The sequence below is a fragment of the Montipora capricornis genome, chromosome 12, assembly GCF_036669925.1.
Source record: "Montipora capricornis isolate CH-2021 chromosome 12, ASM3666992v2, whole genome shotgun sequence".
Classification (NCBI taxonomy): domain Eukaryota; kingdom Metazoa; phylum Cnidaria; class Anthozoa; order Scleractinia; family Acroporidae; genus Montipora; species Montipora capricornis.
This window is the reverse complement of record NC_090894.1, coordinates 18,847,067-18,867,992: the sequence shown is the minus strand read 5'-3', so window position 1 is coordinate 18,867,992 and position 20,926 is coordinate 18,847,067. Positions and strand designations below refer to the sequence as shown.

Here is a 20,926-nt window from a genome sequence, read left to right as displayed (position 1 = left end):
TTCCCTTTTTAGCTAGTCATTGGAAAAGAAAGGAACTTAATTGAAGTGTATAAGTGTCTTGTCGTTCTAGCGCTGGAGTACTAATTGGCGACACTGTAAACTGAAGTCAACAATGAACGCAAATCAAGTCAAATGTTGGTTTTTGAGGAGAGGGGAAAACCGGAATACCCGGAGAAAAACCTCTTGCTGCAGAGTAGAGAACCAACAAACTCAACCCACATATGACGCTGAGTCTGGGAATCGAACCCGGGCCACATTGGTGGGAGGCGAGTGCTCTCACCACTGAACCATCCCTGCACTCCAAAGCTTTCGACTTTGTTTTGGCACCAGATTAAACCCCTGCCGGAGGTACCAAAAAAAAAAAAGAGTTGAGAAGGACGATACCCGTAGATCCCGTCTTACAAAACGTCACTTCCGTGCTGAGAGAGAGGTCGTTGAGTGAAGATCTTCGAGCAGAACAACGCGCGAGGTCTTTAAATAACTAAGGAGAGAGTGTTGCCTTGGCAATCACATCTTCAAATGGTTAGACTCTCCAGTCTCGCAGATAAGAATGATAAACTATAGGCCTAGTCACTTCCCTTACTTCAGTAAACACAGCATTGTAGCTGAATTAATCCTGAAAAACTCCGATGGGAGTGCCTGGATAATAAAGTGTATTATTTGTTATTTCTTGAAGGTTTTTCGCGGTCAATGCATGGGACAAGCAGTAGCCATCAAGATTTTCACCAGTGATGCGATAGACCCCATAAGACACTACCGGGAAGTCCGTAAGGAGTTAAACGTGTTACGCCGTGTGAGACATCACCCTTATCTCATCAGCGTTGTTGGTGTAACTCTACGTCCTTTGTGTCTAGTGCTTGAACTCGCAGAGCGCGGCGCGCTCACTGACATTCTTCAAAGATCCATTTCTATTAATCGTATCGTGTTGTTCCGTGTTGCCTATCAAGTTGCGGAAGCGTTAAGATTTCTTCACGTTTTGGGGGTTATCTATCGCGACTTAAAACCTGAAAACGTGCTTGTTTGGTCACTGAACGAGCTTGATGACTTGCATGTGAAACTCATCGACTTCGGCACAGCCAACTTTGCGACGTCCACTGGGCTCGTTTCCGTCACAGGAACACCAGGTATTCACGCACCAGAGATGCTGGAATGCGCCAACAAGGAAGAATACACTCCAAAAGTTGATGTGTATTCGTATGGAATTCTGTTATACAAGCTCATCACGCGTTTGGAACCATTCCAAGAATACGATTCCCCGCCCAAAATCAACGCAGCTGTGATCAGAGGTGAGCGTCCGAAGTGGGATCAAGTTCCGGTGGCCATGTTCGGTCTCCCGACTCTCACTGAGCTCATGCTTCTTTGCTGGTCGTCCAGACCGACGGTGAGACCGACGACCAGTCAGGTAGCGGAACAAGTCCGTCAGCCAGCTTTTCAATGTTTACTCGCCAAACAGCCGATTCCTCCTAAGGATGCATCAGTGCGACATGTATGTGTCGCGCCAGATTCGTGCGACCTGTGGATAGCGTGCGATGGTTATGATGGGAACAAGATTTATATCTACGATGGTCGCTCACTTGACTTGCAGTTTTCCTTTTCCATCGACACGTATCAAGAACAGAAGTGCTTTTTTCAGATCCAGGGTATGCATTGCGTAGCAGCACACATGCTAATCGGCGTCCGTGGCGCATTCGACTTGATTTTTGTGTATTCAGTTTCTAGTCCGTGTCGTCATAAGTTTGTGACGACCATTCCCTTCAGTGAGCAATTGACGTGTGTCACGTCCAATGACGAGTACATCTTCGTTGGTCTTAACAACGGCACAGTTCGCTGCATTCTCAAGTCGGAAATGAAGAAAAGCGATAGAAAGAAAAATTTTCGCTTTTTCGCTGTTGGTCGTCATCGTATTCTTTCAATGATTGTTGTCCAGGATAAACTTTGGGTGTCCGCCAGTCGGTACATTTACCGGTATTTAACTAAACCGGGCGAAGTGGGAGCGTTTGAGGTAGATGCCATGTGGTACGCGGGCCCCGAGGGAATGGAAGACAATCCTCAAACTCAGATCTCGCTGCTTAAGGCATCCTTCGACCAGCAAAGCGTGTTGTCTGTTTGCAGGTGAAATATTAGAATTCATGATAATTTTTTTCAATCATTACGTACCCATGCAATACAGTTCATTCACAGGAAAAGTGTTGTACCGGTAAAAATGAACCTTTGTCATCTCCTTTGGGAAAATCATGAGCTAAAAGGCTTTTTCAATACCCATGACTGGATTTCAGGTGATAGCCCTCCCTACCGAGGCATTAAATCGTATCAGCTTTTTGCACCTTTTTATTGCTTTTATACTCGACTGAGTTCACTGAGCTAGATAACACAGGTTTGAACTTAAGTTTCTCTTCAGCTAGCCAGACAATAATCTACACTTCTTACCTTACAAAAGATTGTAACTCGATGTTACCTTCTACAACTTGGCTTCTACTTCAGCAAGCGTTCGTAAACCTGTAATCGGTATTGCTCACATTCCATACCCCGGGGAGAAAGATTTTTCAATTCCCGGCAACTCCCTGGAATTCCTGAGGGGTGTTAAAGCTTTCAATTGACTGGTACGTAGCCAATGTGAAAAGTGGTGTTGTTTCGTTGATTCATAGGGAGTTCAAAGAACTTCCGGAAAAGGTGGTTGTAAACTGAGAGAGATTTGGGGAAAAGAAATTGAATCTTTAGTTTACAGTTTGTCCAAGGAGTTGCGTGCAATTAAACCTGTACTGAAATAGGAATAAAAGGAATAGCTTCTGCATTCGCCATTCAAGATAATTTGGGCAGGACTTTCTCGTAAGAAATAGCTTTTTGTTGCCAGTTTACTATATCCATAATTCAGTAGCATTCTTGGTCACTTGCCCTCACAAAACGAAATGATGAGGGTCTGTTATGGCGAATCTTGAAGTGTGATTCACTACAGCAGTGCACTGTTCAAGGGGCTACGTCACGCAAAATGATTTAATTTCGTTACACCCAAAATGCCCAAAATGGAGAATGAAACATTGCAATAACCACTTAACTGTTGAACAACATAAAAGATAAACATGGATGGACACAAATGGACAAGATTGAAACAGACTGCATTTGGGTATTCTTGAAAAAAGTCGGCCCGACGTTTTTCAAGTTTATGGCAAATCGCCAGGATAAAGGTCGTTTTTACTCAGAATCATCTTGTTTGTGATGTCACGATAATTTTATCAGTAAAGGAATTTCATTTTCGAGATTTAAACACCCTAAAATAACGTGACGTAGGCCGTTTAAGTTTTACTTGGCAGTGATCACTACCCAACTCTCTGTATTAATGACAAGGGAGGGATGACTTGCAATGTGCAATTTAATTCCCACGTAATTCCCGCCAGTTAAGTGAGTCGAAGAACTTTCGTAAAGAGATTTTCAAGAACCCACATTAAGTAATATGTATTTTTGTATTCCACAGCAGTCTGTTGTACCGCTGGGGTTCTTTAAGGGCGGGTTGCTGTGCAAATGGACCATTTCCGAGTTGCTGTTTGTCTCGGTTTCGAAGTGAGTCTTGGCGCTCAACTATTGTAAGGGAAATGAGTTTGATTTGCATAAGAATACGCAACTCATTTCCATTTGAATGGTTGTGCACCAGGTCTCGCTTTGAAACTGAGGCGTGCAGCAACTCGGAAAGAGGCTATTGACCGATTATTAACATATGTTTGCCTGGTACTGGTAGTTTTCATTATCTCCATCTACTTTTTTTTGCCAAAAAACTACAAATGCCCGAACTCTGATGACCCCCTGTGCAAAGCCTTTATTTCTTTCGAGGTGTTTCTCTTGCCGTTCGCCTAGCTAACTATAGATGTTCAATTTGTTCTTACAGGTCGGTACTCGGCAAATGGGATGTCACTGGTATTAAGAAACACTACAGCGTAGATTGTGCGTCCATTTTGCGCACCCTGTATGATACGTCCACTGAAATTTTTCTCGAAGACAACACCAATGCTTTGGCTTGTATCACGTGCGTGGAGCCCACGCAAGACACCCTCTGGGTGGGAACCGCGAGTGGTCACGTCCTGATATTTGATGCTTTCAGAGGCCATTTAGTTACGTGGTTTCATTCCTATGATGAAACACGTACCCTCACTTTGATCCACGGGCCCGGTCCGTGTGGCACCGAACAAAATTACGTCATAAGTACCGGTAAGGGTCTTAGACCAGAGGGGCTAGGAACAAAGGATGTCTGCGTGTTATCAGCCGAACGGGTGCGACAGCCCCCACGGGAGGCCCCTAGGATGACAACAAGTTCCGGTAGTTTACCACCCAAGTGTATAATGATCATGTGGGAAGTTGTATCCAAAGAGTGCTTCGCGAGAATTGAGGCCAAAAGCGGTCGGCAACGTTTCCCGGTTGTTGACGCTGACAAGGGTGGCGCAGAGGATCACCATTCTGAAAGAAGTGCGGAAGAAAATCCATAAACGTTGTAATCATCCTCTGCATTGTCCAAGGTTTTGGAAAATTGTGCAAAGTAGATTTTCTATAGATCTGAAAATGTTTGGTCACTCCTAAGTTTGGAAGATTATTAATTTGGAGTAAATACAGTCTAGTTGAACACATTTCATTCCATCATGAGCTACGGAAACAAATTGTGGAAACGACTAGGTAGGTACATACCATTTCTTAAAAGCGAAACGACAAGCTCTTGCTTTAAGTCTTAGGTGTTGAAAATTTATTAATCGGCATTTAAAGCTTTTGTATTTTAAGATTTTGTCACTTTTTTAATACAAGTAGTGACAGAATACGGAGGTCACAAGAAAAAAAAGATGTCTTTATTTTCGGTACTAAATTGGAGCTTTAAAAGTTCACTTTTTGTATTTCGGATTTTTAAAGTTTTGAAGGACTGAAAAAAAATCGTGGAATGTAGTTTTTTTTGCTCACTTTCTTATGTAATATGCACTTGAAGTAAGCACAGATTATTAGTGGTAGTGTGATATTCTCACCATGAATTCTTTAAGTTCAACAGTTGACGTAATAAATCGAATTGTTACACATTTCTTGTTTGGACTACCTCCTAAGGAAGTGTCAATTCAAGAATAAATAGTTTCATTTGGTTCTTACTTGCGGTTCTTCCAACTCTATATTATTTAATCTAATCGGACCAGCAAAAGAGACCTCAGTTCTGTACCTTTACTAGCTTGATCCACCGAAATGACTTGTTATCCGATTCAAAAGGAGCGCGCTCCTTAACCTCTAGCTGATTTGGTAGTTGTTCGCCCTATAGGTCTCTTCAAAGGGAAAGGAAGAGAAAGGCCTGATATTCAGGGTGTTAAAACCCCTTTTTTTCTTGCCTCCTTGATTTAAACTAAAGTTGTTTTTTGACCCATACAGTCTTACCAACTATCTGCCCCTTTGGGGTGCCGGGATGTCGCAGTGGTCAGGGCACTCTCCTCCCACCAATGTGGCTTGCGGGTTCGATTCCCAGATTCGGCTTCATAGGTGGGTTGACTTTGCTGGTTCTCTACTCTGCACAGAGAGGTTTTCTCCGGGTACTCCGATGTCCCCTCTCCTCAAAAACAAACATTTTACTTGATTTGTGTTATAGTATTTCAGTTTACAGTGTCCTTAATTATTGCTCCAGCGCTAGAACGACTAGACACTTAAATTTTAAAAGTTCCTTTCCTTTCCTTTCCTTCCCGTGCCATGAGGTCTGAAGGATACACAGGAAGAAGGAACCGAATTGAAAGTCAAGGTTCACATTTTTACAAGGTTGCCCATCAGACGTAGATTGAACTTGATCCTACTCTGGTTTGAAGAAATTTAAATGTAGCTTAAAAATTTACAATTCGACACTGCTGTCTAGTGCCCTCAGTCAGGGCTGTTATAGACAGGGGTGTCGAAACTTTGGGTCTTTGAATTGTAAATTCGTTTTAAGTACACCAGACATCTGACGAAAGTCGTTCAAGATGTCCGTGCAATGGTTCATTCCTCAGGCGTCAACAAAATTTTGGTCTCTCAAACCTAGTGTACCCGCTCACACCCCGCTCTCTCCCTGGCCTGCGAGCAGCACGCGCTCTCTTCGCGGTGCGAGGGAGAGAAAGAGGACTTCTCTCCTACCTCGAAAAGCGAGCCTGCTCGCGGGCTACTCTCTCGCCCGAACGGTTGATGTGAGTGGTTGCGATTAAATATGGGATATGATATGGATAACATCGAAATGGTTAGCTTTCGTAAATTGTTCTGGTGACACTACCTTTTCACAATTTTTTCGCAAAAAACAGGAGATCATTTGGCACCTTGTATACACAACATTTTAAGTGTCTCACCTTATTTTGTGATAACCGTCCCTTTCCCAGGCTTCCCGTGGGTAAACCAAAAACAATTTTGTGTGTCATCATACATAACCTACTTATTGAGTGAGATACAAATGGCGGACAAAAAGACCGCAAAGTGGGGTACACTTCCCATCCAAACGTTACGGGAATATACGGACAAAAGAATCATTATTTACTTTGCTAACAGTTGCAAGAAAGTGGGATGGGTACACGCTATCGATCCAGTAACTCGCGCAGTTGTTTTGGAAGAGGAGAACGAAAGCTCTTCTGGCGGTAATTCAAGGAAGCTTGCTTTTGTAATGGGACATGCCATCTCACATGTTATCTTGGAGGAGGAAGATATTTACCCAAAGGAAGGTCTTCGACGTGAAATAAATGAGCTTATTGAATCCCGCAAAACTAATGAGTATTCGAAAGATGAACTGTCGAAGCTGAGAGAAGAAATGATTGAGTGGCTGACTCTAAACCGAGTTCCCGTGAGTCAGTGTCCTGACAATGAGGCGGTGTTATCAGTGATGGGGGTTTTGTTTCTGGAGCCACCTTATGACTCCGAGTGCTGTAGATGCAGTAATGAGATAATACTGGATCGCGTTCAGAAGCTTATAAAGGCGAAACAAAACCACGTTACAATTACATGTAGCTGATAAGCTGTGGAGTAAAGAGGACAGTCTTTTATCATTTGGTTATGTCTGTGCCACTACTAGGGTACAACCGGTCGTATTGCCTACAAAGAGACTGCTAATACCTTAGATTAGTCGCAATAATATTGCCTGATATATTATTTGTTCTCTGTATTTCCCTGCTCTGTACAGTAGATGCTGATGCTAAATTCATGTTAGTTATTGCTTTTTGGCAGTATTTTTGCAGAGGGATGGAGGCTAGTCTTGGTGATAGGTTGAAGACAAAACATGGAGTACCCAAATGAAGTACCCTTTTAAAATAGTTTAGAAGGAAAAAAAAAAGTTTTTCAAAGTTGAAATTCCAAGCAAAGGTTGTCCGATTCATGAAGGAAAAATTTCAATCATTGTAAAACCTACCTCTCTTCTTCCATGTCCGATGTTTAACTAAGCATGTTTACTATTCTGGGTAGTGGCCAGTGGATTATCTTTCTTCAAATGGTGGCCAGCCGCTATGAGATCTTCACCACTGAGCCATGAAAGCTTGAAATCATTAAAGCGTATGCACAGTTAAAGGACATTCAACTTTGAAAAATGATTTTTTAACTTCTAAACTATTTTTAGGGGTGCTCCGTGGAGTAGTACTCCAAGTTTTGTCTTCAATTAAAAATTATATCAATATCGAAAACTGTGACTTGGTAATCAATTTTCAAATGTGATACCCATTCTTTATACAACAAATTTGTTCATTTAAAACCACCAAAACGACCCACGATGCTAGTGAATTTCCAAATTGGAAAACCTCTTGTTTGCTATACAACTGTTACTCCAACCACCAGAACCCTATGGAAACACTTTGATTGTAAAATAGCACTATGTGTTAGCATTCAGATCACTGAGTGACTCAGTGCATGAAACATGCAAGGCACTACTGTAGCTTGTTTTAGCTAAATAAAAATGCACTGTAACCCAAAACCTTGCATGAAAATATACTCAAAGTCATTCCCAGGACCTCTCCTATGGCTTCTAGGCTGAGGTGTGGGTGGGACAGGAGAAGCCCAGAAGCCAAGGGAGAGATCCTGGGTATGAGGTTAAAAGATACTAATAGATCAACAGCTCTCAAAAACTGAGAGGCAAGTCGAAAGGGTTTCACTCATTAAGAGATAAAAAGTATTTTAATTAATCTCCTAATGAGTGAAACCTTCTGGGCCTGCCTCTTAAGGTCTCAGTTTTTTAGAGCTGTTGATCTATTACCGTCTTTCAAACTCATTCCCATGACCTCTCTGGGGTGACAAAGCATTTGGTGCTGAGTAAATAAACTTTATTTAAAAAGTCGGTAAGACCACTGCTACTAATTTGCATTTTATTTTGACTGTTAACTGGCAACAAAAAACCTCATATTTCACATTTGAGGTTTACAATATTGAATTTTTTTCCATTATAATCATTCAAACATCATTGCCTTTTTTCCCTGCACCAATTAAAATAACCCTTAACTTGAGCACCAACAGAGAAGATAACCTTCCAATTTGACAACAGCCACAGAGCGACCTAAACCACTAATTTAAATTTAAATGATTCTTTTTAAAAAATCTGACATGGGTAGATACATGCACATATTTAAAATGACAGTACAATTTTCCCTCTCCTCTTGAGGCCCATGCACTCAGATAATTTTGCTGAGAACGATGTATTGACCATTTTACAGTCTCCCATTAGTGCTGGGATAATTTACAAGGCATAGACATGCATGTACAAGTGAAAACTCGTTTTCACACATGTACAATGTCATGTTTTATTTTACTGCGCCTATTGCACAATTCTCACTGAGGCACTATACATGTTAATTACATGGTATTCAAAACCCTAACCCTAAAATCTCTTGCGTGAAAAGTCACAGAAAATCACAAAACTTTTGGCCGTCAAGTGGCACCTTGCATCAACCTGTTGTCTCAAAGTAATATTATTAACTATAAAGCCAACTGGTACTTGAGGATTTTTTTAAGGAAAACTATGTCGATCTGTAGCTTTGAAACTTTGCTTAACCTGGAATGTCTAAACATACATACTACCACATTTTGCTCCTTAACTCATGCAATTATAATAGAAAACATTCATATTAATATTTGTACATTTAGGAAATCCTGTCAAACAAAGTAATGAGACAAGGGCTGAGATATCCACAGAGTGGGTTTGAAATAAGAACACCATTTTAGTTTGCTGTATAATAAAATTATTATTCATCCAGTTTAAATATTTTTTTCTGACATGGGATAAAAAAGAGAAGACCCATGTAAAAATTAATCATCCCTTTGATGAAGGCATTGAGCGATACCTTGCATACACACGCAAAAACAGGGCAACAAACACAATAATGACACCAAGAATTGCCTGGGCAGACAATGGATGATGATAAATGATGCAAGAAAGCATGATACTCAGCATCATTCGAATCGTCATGATGATTGTGAAGACAACTGGTCCAAATGATTGAATGGTGTAAAAAATAAAGAGCTGACCAGTAGCTGACGCTAAGGAAAGGATAAAAGCGTGGACACAGAATGCTGGGTGACTCATCATAAATGCAACCGCTGACAAGAAATTCCCACCTTCAATCATTGACCAAATAGTAAGTAGACAAGAAAACAAATTTGTTCCAAACATCATTTGGATGGTGGACATCTTGTATGTTGTAAACAGCTCTGACTGCCAATTAGAAGTAAAGCTATCAAAAGCCATGTATCCTATGAGAATAATAGCTCCAGCAAAAGATGTGGCAACTGAGGTGGGCCTTCCTGTTGGATCTGCTGCCAGAAGAAACAGGCTGACACCAGCAGAGAGAAGCACAGCAACAACATACTCAAAATAGGGATATGTCTTTTTAGAGACAATTTTCCCCATAAGCATGACAGGGATGATCTTTGATGCTTTACATAGAACTTGAGTTGGGAAGCTAACAAACTTGAGTGCCTCATATTGACACCAACTACTCATTATATTGGAAAAAGACGAGTAAAAATATTTATACAGGGGTGCAGTGTGCCGAGGCTGACGAGTGACTGCAACCATAAATGAGGCCACTATAAGTGCGAGAACACGATTTACAAACACTAAAAACTGAGAGTTGGCAAAGTTGACCTCTTTGACAGATCCATCAGTTTGGAGTTCTTCATACTTTTTTGTCATAATTCGTTCTTGCAAGACTCCCCATGTGAGGTAAGAAAGTTGCAGACCACCTGCACAAAACAGGAGCTTTACTGTAGTCTGGGAGAAGCTAGATGGAGAAGGGTCATCATCCTTTGGCATTGGTTTGACAATACCTTCTTCAATGCCTGGAGAATCTCGTGGTGTACCAAACACACACAGCTGAATGGAGCGAAATAAACACCCAGTTCCTGTCGAAAAAGATGTGAGTTAACACAAGAAGTAGAAACAGTCACATTAAATTCCAGTTAAAAAAGCCTTATCTTTGAAACTGGCAAGGCTAAAAGTACAAAATACCCTGCCACTTCACAGTTATATCCCCTAAAGGTAAAATATGCAGATACGCAATCATTGTGGATAATCATATCTACCCGTAGAAATACATTGTCCTACTTTTTCTCAGGGAGGTGCATTCTTTTCCACTGCAGCATACCTGCATATCCACTTAGGAAAACACTTCATATATTTGGCAACTATTAAATCACCCAAGTGAATGTGGCTAGTGATGTATAATTATTTACCAAGCTACAAAGCAACGAGGTAAATATCTACCACTAGTCACCTGCACCGAGGTAAATAGTTGTTTTAGTATGTTACAAAAACAGTAAATAGCACAAAAAGATGATTTTAACTCCTTTATTCCTGCAAAGATAACAACATTTTTGGGCACAAATTCCACGCAAATTGCTCTGAGGTGAATAGCAAAGGATATCCAGCATTTGAGTAGCCAATTAGCATGTGCGTTCAACACTATCACTGTTTAGTATTGACCAATATACTAAACAGTGATACAAAATGAGTGCTTGCCATGTATCTCTAGGTCCTTCAGGGGTTTTCTTCAAATTGGCAGGGTATTTATTCTCCAGTTTTATACCACTATATTTACTTTAATAATAAGGGAGGGGGACAAAGGGGTCTGCAGAAATGCAGTATCGGTTAATTTTTAGTGTGGTCTTTCGAGAATTGTAGTCCCTATGGAAAGCGGTTCTGTTATGTTTTGGTTCACGGTATTTGGTGCAGAAATTATGTCAAAGAATTATCAGACTTTTGGTTGCTCCAGGGTTGAAATTGGAAACTCTACAACCTTCCTCCTTGATGCGAGATCATGCTTTGCAAGCACGATTAATTTTAACAGTCGTTTGCTGGAGGATGATGCGTGACGGGGTGAACTCATTGCGATAGTCTCATGGATCTCTCCAAAGCGTTTGACGTTATTCAGTATCCACTCCTTCTTTCTAGAGCTCAGGGCCTATTGCATGGATGGTGCTAGTTGTGCTCTTCTTAGAAACTCTCTCTCTTGTAGATCTCAGAGAGTTAAGGTCAGTCACACTTCCTCCTGGGATAGTGTCACATGTGAGGTGCCACAGGTGAGTGTGTTAGGTCCAATGTTATTCAGAATATTTCAAAAATTAGTGCACATGCTTCAGCTGAGTGGTTTAAATGCTTTCGTGCATTTGGAAATCCAATGAAGCACAATGCACGAGTTTTTGAAATTACTTCTCCAACAAAAGAAATTATAATTTCAATCACTTTTTTCAAGGCAAACATTTTTTGTACACCTCATAGTTGGTCAGAAGCACGTGAGAGCTGTGAGCAAGCACTTGCTGCTGTTAATTGATTTTAAAACATGTGTTTGAAATTCATTTAGTGAATCTACAAGTAGTGTTTCATTGGGTTTCAAACTAGTATGGGTGACTAAAATGGAGTTATGCAATTGGCTCATTAACTTATGAATTATTAATGAGGTCAAGGAAACGTTTTTATTTCCTTTTGACACCCAAACTGGCCTGAACCAGCCAGACTAAGTATTTTACTCTGTCTAATGCCAGATGATTTTACTTGTCAATGGGGAACCCCCCGGGAGTCAATGGGTTAATGATGTTTTCGTCCATGTGAAGAGGGCCAAGCTGAATGCTTATGCTGATGGTCATCAGGTGTACTACTCCCATGTCGATCTAGGGACGTTACATGCATGCGTATCTCATGATGTCAGAGTGGCCAATCAGTGGTAGCATCACAATGGGATGTTAGTTAAGCAGTACGGATTATACTTTTTTGTTCCCAGTAGACGATACTTAACTGATTTTTGGAATGGATATAGATAATAAGCTCGATTATACTAGTCATACAGTCAGTGTATATCTAATGTGTGCAAAAACATCAATAATCAATTCAATGTTTTGTTGCGCTTTTGAAAACATACCCAGAGACACCTACAATATTCTACCACATTTTTACTACTGCTTTACTTTCTGGCATTTTTGAAGGGCACGCAGTACGGATAACATGGAAGCACTATTTTTTCCTATATGACAGTCTTCTTCCTTATGAAATAAGCGCATGCAGAATTTTCTTACGTTGTGATATAAAAGTATGTTTGCATTTCCCCCTCTTTTTCCGGCTTGTATGAAAAATATGTTTGCACTCTGGACTTCCTCTCATGATCTTCACAGAAATTATATTCTGACAGTTAGTAAACCTAGAAAAACTACCCATGGCCATAATTCGATTCCTTATAATTTTCTCAGCAAAGCTGTGGAATACACTGCCTGATTCTATTTGTACCTGCACACCCACAGACTTTAGGAGGAAAATCCAGTGCTGTATCTTTGTGTAGTCACTTTTTGTTTATACATAATTATAAATGTATCTGCAAATATTATGCTTTTAGTGTTTCATGTATATCGTTTTTTTCTACTTATTAGTCCTCGAAAATATTAGCTCCTGTAAGCTACTCTAAAATTTGAGAGAAAACAAACTTAATGTATGTATGTATGTATGTATGTATGTATGTATGTATGTATGTATGTTTGCTGTACTGCCAAAGGTAATCCGTGTGTGCAGAGCGACACGCAGAAGAAAGTATAAAACATATTAATTTTGGTTTTGTTATTTACCTGTTTATGAATGCAGTATTTTGGTATTTGCCAATTTTTTTCACGGAAATGCGGGGTTGGGCAACCCCCAATGTCCCCTTCATAAAGAATATCAAGTATTTATGTGTCAATGAATCAATGAGTCAGTGAGTTAGTGCAGTTACCCTAACCCATAAAATGAAAGCTAAAATTTCCGAGAGTGCTTAGGCCTAATCACTGAAACGAGGGCTTAGGCTAATCAATAAATTAGTGCTATATTGACTGTGAGTCTCATTGACTCATGACTAATGACTCATTGACTCATTGACCATTTGACTCATAAATCATGGGACCTCCTTAATAAAGCGTAGACCATTAGCGTCAAGTTTTAGCGACAAGCTAGTAGGTCATTTCCCGAACTTGAGATGGGAACATAACTCTTTGTCAACCCTTTACGGGACGATAAACAAACATTAATCACTATTTACCGCTTCTTTCATTAAAGTTTGAATTCTTGAGCATACGAATGAAGAAAGCTCCTGGAACGATGATTGTTGCATATCCAAGTAGGTTCCACATCAGGTTTTTCACCCAGTTGTCTGCAGTCATAGCTGCATCGTCTTCTCCATTTTCCTTGGCAAGATTCGCTGCTTTAATACTCTCTTTGTTTCCTACTGCTTCTTCTGTTTCAACCAAAAGTCCGCACAGTGTCAGAGAAAGTAGAAATACAGCCATTTGGTCTGCGGGGATGAGGTTCAACATGCTGGAGTTCTGCTGGTATCACCAAAAAATATCCAGTAGAATGCCACAAGCGCTGCAACCAGTTATCTCAAGCGATCAAGAAGTCTATTTACGACACGTTGCATGTATGAAAATTCTTTACATTGGCTTTAAACAAAGATCATTTTCGTATTAAGATAAATATTCATAAAGATTGCCACGTCCAAGGTAAGCAACATCACAGCATTCTGCTACTAGGAGCAACTATATGAGTGCCTACACGAAGTAGTTACCAAAATACTGATTCCCAGACTAATCCCAGTCCTCTGTATTATTCAACTTATTCCAAAATGGTCGCCATTTTAGCATTTTACAAAACAAGTCACCAGCTTCCTATAGACCACAAGGGCTTCATCTGCAGTCGAAGGATAACTCAGTCTTTCGTCCTCCTGATTCTGTAGGCTCTTCAAATTCTTGTTTCCGAGTGGGTTGAACAACACATTTCTTTGGCTATTTCAATGTCCTCTCTTGACGTATCCGTTTTGCAATCCAAGGTGTTTTGTAATTGAGGGAGAAAGAATAGGACATCTGGACGACCTGGTGGCGATTCCGTGTTTGTGGACGGGCGAATTTTATGCAAATTCCAGTGCCGTTGAAAGAAAAAAAGTCTCGCCTTGAAAAAAAAAAAGTCGCGAGTTGAAAAAAGAAGTTACGAGTTAAAAAAAAAGTATCATGTCTCTTCCAGGTCGCCGTACATAGTTGCATTGGCAAAGGAAAATTGTTTTGACATGAATATCTGGGAACTTGATATAAATACAAAAAACTTGATGTATAAATATATCGTTTGACATAAATATATGACAATTTGATATGAATATAGGAAACTTGACTTAAGCTTTTGACGCCTAAACCGGCCTTACTCTGTCTAACGCCAGACGATTTTACTCGTCAATGGGGAACCCAGGAGTCAATGGGTTAATCACTCAATGAAAAACTATGTCCCATTAAGCCTTTGACGCCTAATTATGGATGTATAGTTCAGACATGAAATTGGAAATCTTGATATTTTGTCACATTCACCTTGCGTGCAAAACTTTAGACATGCGTTACTCACGCACCTTGCATCAACCTGTTGTGTCAAAGCAATTAACTACAGCTTAAGTATTTCATTTCAGGATAACTACATCGATCTTTAGCTTCGAAACTCTACTAAAGGTGATTTCTCAGTATTGCACTGCGCATCCTGTACTGCGCTTGTACTCTTAAACGAGCACGGTGGCCTATATTTTTTATTTCATACCCCCCTAAGAACAAAAAAGAAAATTTAAATTTATCGGAAGGAAAAAAAGATATAGCTAAAAACGTACACAAAGCCCCTTATCCAGGGATGTAAATTATGATCATGAAAACAACGACTCGAGAAATGTTTTGAGTCGACATCGTTTTAGGTTGAGTGATTTTTCCATAAACTATATAAGGCAGTGTTCCATATGCTCTAGACTTTCTACCTATCAGGTGTTTTTTCAAGTATAAAACACTCTCATTTAGCTACTGCAAAATTTACCTTGAGCCTATAAAATAACACGCGTGATTAGTATCAGTACAGGCATCGTTGGGGTAAGAGATTGACCTATTATATCTCTTAAGAAAGCTCGGTGACATATCTTTTTTATTGTAGTTCTCAAAACAGGGATTAGTGGGGAACATTCAGGAAAGTTTCAAGAAAATCGCTCAACAATTTTTTTTTCTGAGGAATCACCTTAACCTGGACACTGAACATACATAGTACCACATTTTGTTGCCCAACTCATGCAATAATAGAAAACTTTCCTATTAATATTTGTACATTTAGAAAATCCTGTCAAACAAAGTAATGACACAATGGCTGAGATATGCACAGAGTGGGTTTAAATAAGAACACCATTTTAGTTTGCTATATAATAAAATTATTATTCATCCAGTTTAAATATTTTTTTTCTGACATGGTATAAAAAAGAGAAGATCCATGTAAAAATGAATCATCCCTTTAATGAAGGCTTGAGCGATACCTTGCATACACACGCAAAAACAGGACCACAAACACAATAATGACACCAAGAATTGCCTGGGCAGACAATGGGTGGTGATAAATGATGCAAGAAAGCATGATACTCAGCATCATTCGAATTGTCATGATGATTGTGAAGACAACTGGTCCAAATGACTGAATGGTGTAAAAAATAAAGAGCTGACCAGTAGCTGACGCTAAGGAAAGGATAAAAGCGTGGACACAGAATGCTGGGTGACTCATCATGAATGCAACTGCTGACAAGAAATTCCCACCTTCAATCATTGACCAAATAGTAAGTAGACAAGAAAACAAATTTGTTCCAAACATCATTTGGATGGTGGACATCTTGTATGTGGTGAACAGCTCTGACTGCCAATTAGAAGTAAAGCCGCTATCAAAAGCCATGTATCCTATGAGAATAATAGCTCCAGCAAAAGATGTGGCAGCTGAGGTGCTCCTTCCTGTTGGATCTGATGCCAGAAGAAACAGGCTGACACCAGCAGAGAGAAGCACGGCAACAACATACTCATAATAGGGACATGTCTTTTTGGAGACAATGCTCCCCATAAGCATGACGGGGATGATCTTCAATGCTTTACATAGAACTTGAGTTGGGAAGCTAGCAAACTTGAGTGCCTCATATTGACACCAACTGCTCAATCTATTGGAGAGCGACGAGTAAAAATATTTATAAAGGGGTGCAGTGTGCCGAGGCTGACGAGCGAATGCAACCAAAACTGAGGCCACTATAAGAGCGAGAACACGATTTACAAACAGTAAAAATTGAGAGTTAACAAAGATGACCTCTTTGACAGATCCATCACTTTGGAGTTCTTCATACTTCTTTGTCATGATTCGTTCTTGCAAGACTCCCCATGTGAGGTAAGAAACTTGCAGACCGGTCTGCACAAAACAGGAGCTTTACTGTAGTCTGAGAGAAGCTAGATGGAGAAGTGACATCATCCTTTGGCACTGGTTTGACAATACTTTCCTCAATGTCTGGGGAATCTCTCGGTAAACCAAACACGCACAGCTGAATGGAGCGAAATAAACACCCAGTTCCTGTCAAACAGTTAAGATGAGTTAACACAAGAAGTAGAAACAGTCACATTAAATTCCAGTAAAAGCACTTATCTTTGAAAATGGTCAGGCTAAAAGTGCAAAATACTCTGCCACACGGATGCGCATTCATTGTGGATAATCGTATCCACTGACTTAGAAATACGCTTATATACTTTTTCTGAGGGAGGCAAGTTCTTCTTCACTGCAGCGTACCCGCGTATCCTCTTAGGAAAACAATTCATACATTTAGCAACTATTCACCCAAATAGACTTCGCAGCGTGGTAAATATCCACCACTAGTACTAGCCACCGACACTGAGGTGAATAGTTGTTTTAGTATAAAGAAAAACAGTCAGATATTGTAGCACAAAAAGGTGATTTTAACTCATTTATTCCTGCAAAGATTACAACGTTTTCGGGCGCAAATTCCGCGCAAATCGCTCGGAGGTGACAAAGTGGCAGGGTATTCTCCAGTTTTATTTATTTAGACAAATTTCTAGTTTCTACTGAAATTGTGGTGCTCCGTCGGTGGGAGAACGGGAAAATTTGGTTTTATTAAAAGTGTTGATAAAGGTCGAATTACCACCGTGAGCGATTTGGAAAGCTGACGTTTCGAGCGTTAGCCCTTCGTCAGAGCGAATAGAGGAATTGTGGGTGTTGTTGGTTTTTATTAGGGTGTGGAGGAGCTTTGCCATTGGTGGAGATATGGTGACATGAATTTGTGAATAAATTAATGGCATGAGAGGCGTTCGTTGATTCCGTGAGGATAGAATGTACGTAGTTGAAAGATGAATTTTTGCTCCAGATTTTTGCGCCTTTCTGTGTTCTCGTGGTGTAAGGATATGCCGCGAATTGTCATGTTGTGGTGGGAGTGATTAGGAAGATTAAAATGGCGCGCAACTGGTTTTGATGCATCTGTGTTGTTTCTTTCTACATCTCGAAGTGTTCGCGAAAGTGGTCTGCCAATGTTCTCCCTGTTTCGTCTATGTAGGTCTCCTTACATAGTGTGCAATAGATGACATTTGCGGAGATGCATGTTAAGTGGTCGGTGATTGTAACGGATTGATTCGGTCCTGAGATCTTAACCATGTTAGAAATAAAAGAACAAGTTTAAATTTGCATTGTGTGCGTGTACATGTGAAACTTCCCGGTTGGTTGCCATACTTTAATGCGCTCCTAACTGGAAAATTAACTATGTTTTTTTCGCGGTTGAATGAAATAAGCGGTGGTAGAGGATATATATGTTTCATCGATGACTGCGTCGGCGCTTCTTCATCCAGCAAAGAGGAACTCAACCATTTCATTACTTCAGTCAATTCTTTACACCCGGCTCTACCAGATTCCCATAACTACTTGCTGCATTCGTCCTCGCATCCACCCAAGAAACCGATCGAGAAACCGCACTAAAAACGTCACAGAACCAAGAAACCAACAGAATTCCATTCACCCTCACCTACCATCCAAAAAACCTCCCAGTCAAAAATGTCATTCTTAAAAACTTAAAAATTCTCCGCAGTGATCCCGAAACTAAACATATATTTCCTCCACCACCACTTATTTCATTCAAAGGCAACAAAAACATAGGTAACTTTTAATATAGTTAACAGTGCATTTAATACTGACAACCAACCGGGAACTTTCAAATTTACACGCACACGATGCAAAACTTGTCCTTTTATATCTAACATGGTTAAGATCTCAGGACTGAATCGATCCGTTAAAATCACTGACCACTTTACATGCATTTCCGCAAATGTCATCTATTGCATAACCTGCACACTATGTAAGAAGACCTACATAGGCGGACCGCTTTCGGGAACACCTACGAGATGTAGAAAGAAACAACACTGATGCATCAAAACCAGTTGCGCTCCATTTTAATCTTCCTCATCATTCCCACCACAACATGACAACACAGAAAACCGCAAAAATCTTTCAACTAGTTACACTGTACCCTCACGGAATCAATGAACGCCTCTTATTCCATTAATTTATTCACAAATTCATGTCACCATAATTCCACCAATGGCAAAGCTCCTCCACACCCTCATAAAAACCAACACCACCCACAATTCCTCTATTCGCTCTGACGAAGGGCTTACACTCGAAACGTCAGCTTTTCAAATCGTTCACGGTGGTTATTCGACCTTTATCAACACCTTTGATAAAACCAAATTTTCTTATTTAATTGTATTTCAAACCACTATATTTACTTCAATAATAAAGGATGGGGACATTGGGGTCTAGGGAAATGCGGTATCCGTTAATTTTTAGCGTGGTATTTCGGAGATTGTGGTTCGAAAACTTCGGAATTGCGGTATGATCAAACCCTACGGAAAGCGGTTCTCGTATGTTTTGCTTCACGGTATTCGGTGCACAAATTACGTCACGGAATTGTCAGACTTCCGGTTGCTCCAGGGGGAAAATTGGAAACTCTGCAACCTTCCTCCTTGATGCGAGATCACGCTTTGCAAGCACGATTCATTTTAACAGTCGTTTGCTGGAGGATGATGCGTGACGGGGGTGAACTCATTGCGATAGTCTCATGGATCTCTCCAAAGCGTTTGATGTTATTCAGTATCCACTCCTTCTTTCCAAGCTCAGGGCCTATTGCATGGATGATGCTAGTTGCGCTCTTCTTAGAAACTCTCTCTCTGGTAGATCTCAGAGAGTTAAGGTCAGTGACAATTCCTCCTGGGATAGCGTCACATGTGGAGTGCCACAGGGGAGTGTGTTAGGTCCAATGTTATTCGGAATATTTAAAAAAAAAAGAGTGAGAGTGCTTCGGCCGAGTAGATTTAAATGTTTTCGTGCGTCAGGAAATCCAATGAAACACGACGCACTAGTTTTTGAAATTACTTCTTCAACAAAAGAAAAGTATAATTTGAATCACTTTTTTCAAGTTAAATATTTTTTGTACACCTCATGGTTGCTCACAAGCATTTGAGAGCTGTGAGCAAACACTTGTTGCGGTTAATTGATTTCAAAACACGTGTGTTTGAACTTACTGGACTCTGGGGACGAGATTGTGAACCTTTCCTAACTTGACTAACGAAGTAGCTAAGATGGTGTGCAGTGCGCATGTGCATCAGCTGACCGTGTCTCCTTAATTTCGGTTTCGTTATTTAACTGTGTTTGAACGCGGTATTTCGATATTTGCCATTTTTTGGCGGGGAAATGCGGTATTGAGCAATGTCCCCCTCATAAAGCATAGACCAAGCGTCAAGTTTTAGTGACAAGCTAGAAGGTCATTTGGTGAACTTGAGATGGGGAACATTAAGCACTTAATGACTGGCCCCAAGGGAAACAGTGAGTTTTGTTTCCCCGAGACCCTCAATGTTCCCCGAGGCGAAGCCGAGGGAAGCATTGAGGTCGAGGGGAAACAAAACTCACTGTTTCCCGAGGGGTCAGTCATTAAGTGTTTTGTTATACCTTCCAACTCAAAATAGAACAATACACAGATAAAAATTATTTGCTTGACGTCGGCTGGCGTACAGATTTGCCGCCGTTTCAAAGGTGCACGACCTGATCACGTGTGAGTCGAAAGTTCAAGTTGTTGTTTTGATCAGTGACACGTGACACGTTCTCCTCCAATCAGAAAACGTATTTGAGTTGAGAGGTATAACAAAACTCTTTGTCAACCTTTTACGGGACGATAAACAAACATTAATCATTATTTACCGCTTTTTTCATTAAAGTTCGAATTCTTGAGCATGCGAACGATGATTGGAACGATGATTGTTGCATATCCAAGTAGGTTCCACATCAGGTTTTCCACCCGGTTGTCTGCTGTCATAGCTGCATCGTCTTCTCCATTTTCCTTGGCAAGATTCGTTGTTTTTTAGTCTCTTTGTTTCCTACTTCTTCTTTGGTTTCAACCAAAAGTCCGCACAGTGTCAGAGAAAGTAGAAATACAGACATTTGGCCTGCGGGAATAAAGTTAATCATGCATGAGTTGTTGAGTGGTATCATCAAAAATATCCAGTAGAATGCCACAAGCGCTGCAACCAGTTATCTCAAGCGATCAAGAGGTCTATTTACGACTTGTTGAATATCTGAAAATCCCTTACATTGGCTTTTCAACCAAGACATTTT

General features: G+C 40.4%; 3 protein-coding genes and 1 pseudogene across 4 annotated transcripts in view; 2 read left to right on the top strand and 2 right to left on the bottom strand.

Moving 5' to 3' along the window:
* The window catches only part of LOC138027081 (leucine-rich repeat serine/threonine-protein kinase 2-like), a 28,058-nt gene extending 22,950 nt beyond the window's left edge, over positions 1 to 5,108 (top strand). The window contains exons 11-12 of one of the 2 annotated variants that reach the window (XM_068874583.1): positions 677 to 2,112; positions 3,878 to 5,108. In XM_068874583.1, the coding sequence (XP_068730684.1) occupies positions 677 to 2,112; positions 3,878 to 4,472 (2,031 nt within the window). In that variant the 3' untranslated portion in view covers positions 4,473 to 5,108. The remainder of the gene's footprint in view (positions 1 to 676; positions 2,113 to 3,877) is intronic. The other variant, XM_068874584.1, reaches the window with a different exon arrangement.
* A 1,307-nt stretch (positions 5,109 to 6,415) lies between these two features.
* On the top strand, positions 6,416 to 7,100 carry LOC138026564 (gem-associated protein 6-like). The gene has a single exon (XM_068873956.1). It carries the CDS (start codon positions 6,416 to 6,418, stop codon positions 6,965 to 6,967), a length of 552 nt encoding a protein of 183 aa, XP_068730057.1. The 3' UTR covers positions 6,968 to 7,100.
* A 1,189-nt stretch (positions 7,101 to 8,289) lies between these two features.
* On the bottom strand, positions 8,290 to 13,972 carry LOC138026563 (adenosine 3'-phospho 5'-phosphosulfate transporter 1-like). The gene is made up of 2 exons (XM_068873954.1): positions 13,488 to 13,972; positions 8,290 to 10,335 (listed from the first exon to the last, which is right to left on the bottom strand). Exons 1-2 carry the CDS (start codon positions 13,759 to 13,761, stop codon positions 9,245 to 9,247), a joined length of 1,365 nt encoding a protein of 454 aa, XP_068730055.1. The 5' UTR covers positions 13,762 to 13,972; the 3' UTR covers positions 8,290 to 9,244.
* Positions 13,973 to 15,389: 1,417 nt separating this feature from the next.
* Positions 15,390 to 20,883, bottom strand: LOC138026718 (adenosine 3'-phospho 5'-phosphosulfate transporter 1-like; annotated as a pseudogene).
* Positions 20,884 to 20,926: the final 43 nt, after the last annotated feature.

Bases quoted from the DNA above. Each gene is read 5' to 3' on its own strand.
- LOC138026564 (XM_068873956.1), top strand. From the start codon at position 6,416: ATGGCGGACAAAAAGACCGCAAAGTGGGGTACACTTCCCATCCAAACG.
- LOC138026563 (XM_068873954.1), bottom strand. From the start codon at position 13,761: ATGTTGAACCTCATCCCCGCAGACCAAATGGCTGTATTTCTACTTTCT. The intron at 10,336-13,487 runs GTAAATAGTGAT...CTTTTTCGACAG, and splicing joins AAACTTTAATGAAAGAAGCG to GAACTGGGTGTTTATTTCGC.